At 36.8% G+C, this 10,470-nt stretch overlaps 1 protein-coding gene and 1 long non-coding RNA gene across 2 annotated transcripts; both read right to left on the reverse strand.

Annotated features, from left to right (window-relative positions):
• Positions 1-551: 551 nt before the first annotated feature.
• On the reverse strand, positions 552-4,662 carry LOC128200658 (uncharacterized protein K02A2.6-like). Its single transcript, XM_052894774.1, has 2 exons — positions 1,441-4,662; positions 552-1,352 (listed from the first exon to the last, which is right to left on the reverse strand). Exons 1-2 carry the CDS (start codon positions 4,660-4,662, stop codon positions 552-554), a joined length of 4,023 nt encoding a protein of 1,340 aa, XP_052750734.1.
• A 1,252-nt stretch (positions 4,663-5,914) lies between these two features.
• LOC113522080 (uncharacterized) lies at positions 5,915-8,954 on the reverse strand. The gene is made up of 3 exons (XR_003402402.3): positions 8,645-8,954; positions 7,362-7,432; positions 5,915-5,975 (listed from the first exon to the last, which is right to left on the reverse strand). It is a non-coding gene; the product is annotated as an uncharacterized LOC113522080 (long non-coding RNA).
• Positions 8,955-10,470: the final 1,516 nt, after the last annotated feature.

Here is a 10,470-nt window from a genome sequence, read left to right on the forward strand (position 1 = left end):
TGTACACTCCGTGACAGTGGCAGCGCTGTTCAGAATGAAACAAAAATAAAAAAAAAGGGCAAAGGAAGCGCCGTTCAGCCAAAGACAAGAATAGAATATAAATAAAAAATATCTATAAAAATAAATTGAGTGTGTTGATTACCACAGTGCGGAATGGATTCGTGGTTAAACTTTTCCATTAGTTCAGAAGTTAATTACTTATACATACGTGACCAAGAATGTTTTTTTTTTTTTGAGAGCGGCATGGCCGTTTTTTATATATATTTTTTTTGATGGGTGAAAATGGTATGGTAACCCCGTCTGCGCTAACGGGATACGCTGGCGGAGCACCAGTGAACGGTGATAGATAAGAATGAAAACAGGCCAGTTAGCCAATCATGATGAATTCATCAGGAATAAACAATGATAGTTTCAAGGGGGAACCGCGAGGAGGTCAACTTGGTTGGGTATATTGCTAGCTATAAAATACGTATATCTACATAAGTTATTTTATTAGAATAGAATAATTGTGACACATGTCAATAGATATTTCACATATATAAAAATTCGAACTAGCGACTGGTGGCCAGTATATAACAGTCCTCCGCCGCTATTCTGCACTGCTGGACTCCTGGAGCCGGTAACAACTGCTCCACGTGCCTACGCCACACAGCTCCCTGGTCGGTCTGTACTTCGTAGTGCAATCGTCCCAGTCTATTTACTATATTGCCAAATTCCCATTTTGGCCCGCGTACAGAGTAGCTTCTAGCCTGGACCCGGTCACCTGTTATATACATTTGTTTGACAGGAGGCCTGTTGTTCAATTCAGCTACCGCTAGTGGTGGTGTGGTACGGAACATGACATGGAGCTTGGTTCTAATGTCTCGATTGAACAGAAGCTGATATGGTGTTCGACCATTGGAGGTCGGGGTACGTCTGAGTCGTGTCTTAATGGTCAGAAGTTTATCATTAATGTCACCCCTCTCCCCCTCCATTGCACGTAGCGCCCTTTTTATTGTTTGTATATAGCGCTCCGCTTGGCCATTAGTCGCTGGATGGTAGGGAGCTGATTTTGAGTGTTTTATACCACAGTTGGAAAGGTAACAGTCGAATTCTTGAGATATAAACTGTCGTCCATTATCTGATACTAATGTATGTGGTATTCCAAATATAGTGAACAGTTCTTTCAGTTTAGTAATACACCACGAACTTGTAGTAATCTTAGTAGGATAGATTTCAACCCACTTTGTGAAGGCATCTATGACAACTAAAAGTTGGTAACCCTGTACAGGTCCGGCAAAGTCGATATGCAGTCGTTGCCAGGGTTCTGTAGGTTGCTCCCAATGGTGTAGTGGCGCTTTTGGGGGTTCATTCTGTTGTAATCGACATGCTCTGCAAGATTTTACCTTGTTTTCAATATATGTAACTGCGTGCTAATAATTTCATTTTAAGAATACCAACATGTCCTTCGTGTAGTTCGTCAAGAACACGGCTACGTAGGCTGTGCGGTATTACAACTCGGGTTCCTTTCAAAATGCAATTGTCTTGAAGTGTAAGTTCGTTATCGTTATAGCCATGTTGTCGTACTGAGTGACCTGTTTTTAGTGCTTCCAATAATATTTTAAGTTCTTCATCTATTTTTGTTTCTCTAGCTATAAGTTCTGGTCGGACATCAAGCGTATTAATTTGTTGTTGTTGGAATGTGCAGTGTTGATCTCTAGAATTTTCTTTTACATATTCCACTGGAAATCTTGATAAATAATCAGCATTTGAATGTTTTGATGCCGGTCTGTATTCTACATCGTAATCAAATCCTGATAGAAAATGTGCGTAATGGAACAGTCTCATTGTGCTTAGGGCTGGAAGTGTGTGGTGTGGGTGAAAGATTGAGGTAAGAGGCTTATGGTCAGTTATCAGTGTGAACTTCCGACCGTAGCAGTAGTGAAAAAATTTTTTTATACCCCAAAAGATGGCTGTAGCTTCTTTATCGATTTGACTATATTTCTTTTCGCTAGTTGAAAGTGATCGAGAAGCAAATGCGATTGGCCTTTCAGATCCATCCTTTAGTTTATGAGATAAAACAACTCCTAATCCTGTTGGAGAAGCATCCGTGGCTATTATCAATGGTTTTTTGGGATCGAAATGAATGAGTACTCTTTCACTCAATATCTCCTGTTTAATTTTATTAAAGCTTGTCTCACATTTGGAGGACCATTGAAATTCCTTTTCTTTCTTTAGTAATTCATTTAGGGGATTTGTTATTGAGGCTAAGTTGGGTATAAATTTATTGTAATAATTCGCCATACCAAGAAAGGTTCTTAATTCATTTACGTTTTTTGGTCTCTCTGTTTTCATAATGGCCTTCACTTTGTCTTTATTTTTATGTAGTCCATCTTCATCTATTATATGTCCTAGGTAATTAATACTTCGCTTAAAAAAGTTGCATTTTTCTCTATTGACGCGCAGGTTACTCTCTTTGAGTTTCTGAAGAACTTGTCTCAGTCGTGATAGGAGTTGATCTTCTGAGGTTCCTTGAATAATAATGTCATCAAAAAAGCATTTGACTCCATCTAGTCCCTGAAGTAATTGATCCATAAATTTTTGCCATAGGCTAGGTGCTACCTTAACACCGAACATCAATCGATTTACTTTATAAGTTCCCTTGTGTGTGCTTAACGTTTGTAGAAGGGCGCTTTCTTCATCCATTTCTAAATTTAGGTAGGCTTGTTTGATATCTAAGGTACAGAAGTATTTCCCTCCATTCATTTCTGCGAATATGTCTTCAATTATGGGGATTGGGTATTGTTCATCCTTGATACATTTGTTAAGGGTTACCTTATAGTCTGCGCATAAACGGATAGTGCCGTTAGGTTTTATGATCGGTACGATTGGAGTTCCCCATTCCGCATGGTCCACTTTAGTTAAGATTCCTTCTGAACATAGTCGCTCTATCTCTACATCAACTTTTTCCTTTAAAGCATACGGTATACGACGAGGTTTAATAAATATAGGTTGTATATTATCCTTGAGATTCAGATGAGCTTGGTAATTTGGTATTTTTCCTAAGTCGGTCCTAAATACAGTGTTCGTATATTCTTCTAATAATTGATCAAGATTCGTAGATGGTTCTGAATTTCGTATTATATTGATATCTGATAATTTTATTGTAAGTTCTTTCATCCAGCTTCTGCCAAAAATTGCGTCAACGTCTTGGTTGATTATATATAATTTTCCATTAAAGGTCTGATCTTTATATGCATATTTGACGTAAGTAACTCCTGAGGGTTTAATAATTTCTCCAGTGTATGTTCTTAATCTCATATCAGTTTTGAATATTCGGTTTCTGATATTCAATTTCTTGAATTGTTTCAGGGATATTGATGACAATGTTGCTCCAGTGTCAAATTCCATATTGATTGGTATGTTCTCAATTTTTATTGGGATCATGTATTTTTCTGATATTTCACTTTTCATGAGATTAATATCCCCCGTGTTGTCATCACTCGTATTACTTGTCGTATCATCTAATTTATTCATATTTAGGTTTCTTTGTAAACAAACACGCGCTAGATGACCCGTTTTGTTGCACTTCATGCAAATGGATTTTAGAGCACCACATTCTTTAGACTGGTGGTCATTTTTTCCACATCGGTAGCATTTTCCTTTCAATTCTTTTATTGTTATTGGTAGTCTTCGATTTTGTATTTGAGATGGTGATGTATTAGCATAATTACTTTTACTTGTTATATTTGTAATTCTATTGAGGCTGTCAGAATATCTGTGGATGTCTGTAGACATTCGTATGTTTTCCGATTTTCCCATTTCCATGGATGTAGCTATTTGTACCAATCTCGTAAAAGGTGGAGTTTCTCGGTCTTGTAGGATTCTTATTCTTATATCACTGTCCTTCAATCCTCGGATAAATTGCAGTGATATGAAGCTTTCTAAGGTTGGTTTATGGCAGTTTTGACATTTGAATTCACAGTTGTTGGACAATTTCTTTAATTCGGAGGCGTACATTGCTACTGTTTCATCCTCTTTTTGTACCCGTGTAATAAATTTATGTTGTAATGCCCATACACTCGGTTTTGGATCTATGTGGTCATCTAGTGTACGAGTAAGTTCTATAAAGTTCATATTAATTGGATCCTCAGGAGAGCATAGGTCGTGTAACTTTTCATGAAGTTCAGGAGATAACGCCGATAGTAATATATATACTTTAATTTTAGGGTCTTCAATGTTGTTTAATAAGAAATATACTGTTAATCTTTTCGTAAAATTTTTAAAGGTTTCCTTTTCTTGAAATGGTTGAAAGTTCATTTTGGGATTTCTGTCTTGACGTGAATTGGTGCTCGAAGGTGATGGGGATAGCTGTAGTGCTGCGGTGGGTTCGTGATTTCTGTTTTGTAGTATCAAAAGTTTGGTCTTTAAAATTGTACATTTCTCTTCAAAGTCGTACCTTGTTTCTATTTCTTCATTAAGTTGTTCCTCTGGTGATTCTGTTTCTATTTCGTGTTGAATTTCTTGTAATTTTCGTAATGTTTCTTGAAGTGATTGAAGTCTTGACTGAATTTCTTCTTGAGGGATTGTTTCGTTAGTCGTGATATAATTTTCTAGTTTTGTGAGTAAACCCCGTAGCGAGGCTCGTGTTTTCTTCAATTTTTTTGTATCGATAGTTGACATCGTCGCCAATTTATAAAATACGTATATCTACATAAGTTATTTTATTAGAATAGAATAATTGTGACACATGTCAATAGATATTTCACATATATAAAAATTCGAACTAGCGACTGGTGGCCAGTATATAACACTAGCAATGGGATTCTGAGTCTCCATTACTAACAATCCCTTTCCCCCCTAAAAAAAAGGTTGAGTACTCCTTAAGTTTATCAATTACAAACAAACAAACATACAAAAAATACAAATCTATCCTCTTTATAATAGTGAAAAGATTAAATTTAAAAAAGTTTTGTAGTATCTAGTGAACTACTAGATTTCTATAGAAAAAGCATTGCAGTTAATTTGAATAGCTAAAACTTATGTGAAGCAATCATCTATAGAATTTAAAAAACCAGAGGGAGACTTTGTACAAAAGTCGATTGCTTGGGTACCTCTGTCGCATTCGTGTTTCAACCGTGAAGCAGCTGTGTTTGCATGGCTGTGTTTCAGTTTGAAGGGTGGGATATGGCGTGAATTTACTGGGTACAAAGGAATAACACCTGAGTCCTCAGGAATGGCAACGCATGGAGGGTATCATGGGCGGAACCACTTTCCATCAGGTGGGCCGTCAGCTTGTTTGCCATTCTAAGTTGTATATAACAAATAACATTTAAAAAACTATACCAACGTCAAATACCTCAAGAGATTGTTGTACCATATTATTGTTTGTTTGTTAATTAACACACTGTGTTCCCTTTAAAATGCTTGTACACTAAGTATAAATAGGCGGTAATTTTATTATTAAATCTTACCAGTGTAACAATAACGGAAACTGCGCAGAGATGTTGCATCTCTGTGCATCTTCTACCGAATTTATCATGGGGAGTGCTCTGAGGAATTGTTCGGACTGATACCTGCTGCTGATTTTCACCACCGTACAACCCGCCATAAACTAAAGTTCCATCCCAACCATCTGGACGAGTGGCGGTCCTCCACCGTGCGTTTTTCAAGGCACTTTCTCCCACGCACAACCACTCTTTGGAATCAATTTCCAGCAGCAGTATTTCCAAACCAATACGACAACATAACTTTCAAGAAAAGAGCATATCCCCTTTTAAAAGGCCGGCAGTACACCTGCAATGCCGTTAGTGTTGCGGGTGACCATGGGCGGCGGTAGTCACTTACCATCAGCCGCATGCTCGTTTGCCCCGTTGTAAAAAAAAAATTGCTAGGAGACCAAATAAAAATAAAATAAAATAAAACATAAATACTTACCTCGTCCACTTGGCTGAGCGAGGAGTGACTGCCCCAGTCCTCCCAAGTCTCCCTCTCACCTGTACACCACACATACACACACACATACATTAATCATCAATACAAATTTCTAATTATTTTATTATTTGCTAAATTTATAAGAGGACGTAACACACGCGGGGGGGGGGGGGAAGGGATTGTTAGTAATGCAGACTATCAGCCCCGTTGCTATTAATATGCCTCGTAAGGTCAACCTCATAACCTTCAAGAAAGGGGGGAAAGGGATTGTTAGTAATGGAGACTGAGAATCACATTATTAGCAATATACCCAACCAGGTTGACCTCCTCGTGGTACCCCCTGGAAACTATCATGGTTAATTCCTGATGAATTCATCATGATGGGCTAACTGGCCTGTTTTCATTCTCATCTATCACCCTTCACTGGTATCTCGCTAGCGTATACCGACAGGACAGGCGGGGTAACCATACCATTTTCATCCATAAAAAAAAACCCTATGTTGTTGTTCAGTAGAAAAAAGAGAAAGCAAATCATATCAAATTATATTTATTCGCTTGCTACATGGTACAATAAGATGTTACATATACAAGTAGGTACATAGCATGCAGCACCCAGTAGAGGTATGCAAATGTTAAACTGTATTTAGTCTACAAGCTACAAGCTTTTTCCTTTCATACAAACTCCTTTCCCCCCAACTAAACTAGGTTGTCTGTAAGAGATTGTTCAGCAATAAGACCGTCTTTTGTACTATACTATACTTACAGAAATACCCTGCTTTACGCGAGGGGTATGTTCCGGAAAAAGTTTCAGAGATGTTTTCTCCCACAAACACTCAGGTTATGGAATGAGTTCCCTGCCGAGGTTTTCCCAAGAGACTACAGCATGGGGTTCTTCAAAAGGGGGGTAAAGAGATTTCTTCAGGGTCGGCAACGCGCGCGTAATACCTCTGGTTTTGCAGGCGTTCATAGGCTACGGTAACCACTTACCATCAGGTGGGCCGTATGCTTGTTTGCCACCTCAGTGGTATAAAAAAAAGTCGCGTTAACAGAAATTCACGTATATCGAGATATGATTAAACATATGTACACATTCCATCGCGTAATACGAGGCATTTGAACGCGAAATTTAAAATTTGCATTATAGAGAAACCACACATAAAGGGGTCGCGTGAAGCAGGGTATAACTGTATTTGCTGTAGGTGTTGCGGGTGATCATGGGCGGCGGTAGTCACTTACCATCAGGTGAGCCGCATGCTCGTTTGCCCCCTGTGTTGTAAAAAAAAAATTGAAAATTCTTCAACAAGTCCTTTTTTTTTTGTATACCACTGAGGTGGCAAACAAGCATACAGCCCACCTGATGGTATAATATTGATGATTGATGATGTAATATTGGTGCAGTAAAGTGTTAAATAACTAAACAAATAGTGATTATAATAATGTACACTAACAGTAGCTGGCCTCGCTGCTCGCCTCCATGCTCCGTCTCTGGGTCTGCATAGTGTTACATGTCTGCCATCATCTGGAAGAACAATATTTTGTTAATGAAGTCAATATATTGTTATTTATATATTTATATCTATTCGTTTATATATGTAATTTTAGTATGTATGTATATCAATAATTAGTAGTGCCGCATTCGTGTATTCTGACACTTCCCTACGGTTGACTGGGAGAGAATGCTTCTAGCATTTAGTCCGCCGTGTACACACATAGTATCCTCATGCCTAATAATGTAAATCTGTACTGATATTATTAATTTTTTATTTGTTTATTTATTCATTAGTAGTAGTAGAATGTAGGAGAAAAGAGTTTGAAGCGTAACCAGTACGGTGAGAGGGGAAAGATAATTGGAGAGTATTATTGGAAAGAAGGTTACATTCGTGAGTTTCAAAAAGATACTGGAATTTTTTTTATACAACTTAGAATGGCAAACAAGCTGATGGCCCAAATACTCCTTAAGTAGTTAAGCCACTTGAGCTGAGACCGATATAAAGAATATTTTATTGATAAAGTTCTGTGCATCAAAGAAATAAATAAATAAATTCCCATTCCCTTAACTTATGTAAAGTTAGATTCAATGATGATATTAAATTTTGTTATACAATGACTGAGCCAATGGCTTTTTTTTATGTAACTTAGAATGGTAAACAAGCTGACAGCCCACCTGATGGAAAGTGGTAACCGTCGCCTATAGACATGAGCAGTACCGTGGACATAACAGAGTATACTGTTTCGCCCATGATACCCCCCATGCGTTGCTATTGCTGAGGACTCGGGTGTTATTTCTCTGTACTCTGTAAATTCACTGCCATTTGTCTACCCTTCAAACCGAAACACAGCCACGAAAACACAATTGTAAAAACACGAATAGGACAGAGGTGCCCAAGCAAATGACTTTTGTACAAAATCTCCCTCTGGTAAAATTTTACTAAAATAAAATAAGTATAGGACAACACTCAAATAAACCCCATATTTTTTCTGTACTTTACGTTGCAGGCTTGCAACATTTTAAATAAAATAATATTGCATAAAATAAACAAATTAAAAAAGATTTTTGTTTCAATTGACTATATTATTATTGAATATTATTAATTTAGTATCCGTTTAATTATTAAATGACTAAATTCAACAAAAAATAATAATAAGCTTGTTTAATATTTATAAGAAGTACAGTTTATTTACTTGTACTTGAACTGATATTAAAAAAAAAATAATTAAAAAGTATACTTACTTTAAAATATGTTACAATGAAATCTTGATATATGTACACATTAGAGGATATTTAAACATCACTAATTTTTAGTAATTACCACAACAAAACACACAATTTATATACTTTTATTAGAATCAAATGTGAAAATGCGGTATCCTACGCCCACTTAAAAATATGTAAATATTTATTGATGTACAAGTTTATATTACATATAAATGGTTACACAGGTACAAAGAACACTTGAAGAGTCTATTTTAATTGATCATTTATAAATTTTTATTTATATTTGTGAGGAAATAAGAGAGTTCATTGTACTAAGTGTTTACAAAGTTACGATATTGTTTCATTTATACGTCGTTTCCATGATTTTGACATAGATGTCAAATTTTATATATTTATTATATTATCAAACAAATTTTTTATCAGTACGTAGAAATATTACCAAAAGAAGTATGTTACTGGAACACTGTTATGTCAAAATGTCAAATCGATGATCTCAAAAAATTTGTTTCCAATTTAGAAACTTTCCTCGAAAACTGGGAGATATTACATGTAATGGATTTTTGTAGATTACAAAATTTTGTCATATTACCCCATTGAAGAACTGTTTGAAATATATTCTTATATAATATGATGGTAAGTATATTTTTTAATACATTAAATCAAAGAAATAGAAACGAATAAAGATGAAAAGAAGAGACTGTTATAATGGAAACGCTCCTTGGAAAATATATTAGATTTTTTAATGAATAATCAATAAATAGTAATTCCGCCTGTGCTAACGGTATACACGGCCGGGACACCAGTGAAGGATGATAGATGAGGATGTAACAAGTCAGTTGACCTATCGTGACGAATTCATCAAAAACTGTTCACGATGGTTTCCAGAGGGAACCACGTGGAGGTCGACCTGATAGGGTACATTGCTAGCAATGAGGCTGTGGGGGGAAGAGATTGTTAGTAATGCGGACTACCAGTCCCATTGCTAGTAATATACCCTGTCAGGTCGCCCTTCACGTGATCCCCCTGGAAACCATCGTGCTGAATTCCAGGTGTATTCATCACGATGGGCTAAGTGACTTGCTCTTTCATTTTCACTCATCATCCCTCACTGGTGTCTCGCCGGTGTATACCGTTAGCGCAGGCGGGGTTACCATTACATTATCATCCATTAAAATAAAAGGTGTATATCACCGGACCTCGTCAAAATTCCCCCAGTGTTCACCCGTACTTCAGTGTGTTGCTAGCAACAAAATGTATTTTTAAAATATATGTTTATTTTCAACTTGTGGCGCCATCTGTTGTCATAATATTGAATTATTGTTGTAACAGTGTTCGTACACTATTCAGTCGCTCTGTTCATACATAATTGCCTACTAATAGATATGTGCAAATTTGTTTTTATACAATTTACAATGACAAACAAGCTGACGTCCCACCTGATGGAAAGTGGTAACCGTCGCCTATAGACATGAACAGTATCATGGACATAACAGAGTATACTGTTTCGCCCTCGACACCTCCCATGCGTTGCCATTCCTGAGGACTCAGGTGTTATTCCTCTGTACCCTGTAAATTCACTGCCATATCCTGCCTTTTAAATCGAAATGCACCAATTTTATATAAAACAATGTTTATTTACAATATATTTACTTACTTCGTGCCTCCAGTCAAACTGTTTATAATTACTCCTCTCCATCCAAAGGTTGCCTGCAAGAGATCGCTCTCAGCGATAAGGCCGCCCATTGTTTTCTCAGTGTAATATTATCTTGTAATTGTTTGTGTCTATTTGTCTCATTTCATAGCGGGCATTTCATAACCCCACCAAATACAGATACAACCTG

This window comes from Galleria mellonella, unplaced genomic scaffold (genome assembly GCF_026898425.1).
Source record: "Galleria mellonella isolate WM207_F2 unplaced genomic scaffold, CSIRO_AGI_GalMel_v1 utg1166, whole genome shotgun sequence".
NCBI lineage: Eukaryota > Metazoa > Arthropoda > Insecta > Lepidoptera > Pyralidae > Galleria > Galleria mellonella.

Coding starts and splice junctions, on each gene's coding strand:
- LOC128200658 (XM_052894774.1), bottom strand. CDS start 4,662: ATGTCAACTATCGATACAAAAAAATTGAAGAAAACACGAGCCTCGCTA. Junction 1,353..1,440: donor ACGAACTACACGAAGGACAT/GTTGGTATTCTT, acceptor CGATTACAACAG/AATGAACCCCCAAAAGCGCC.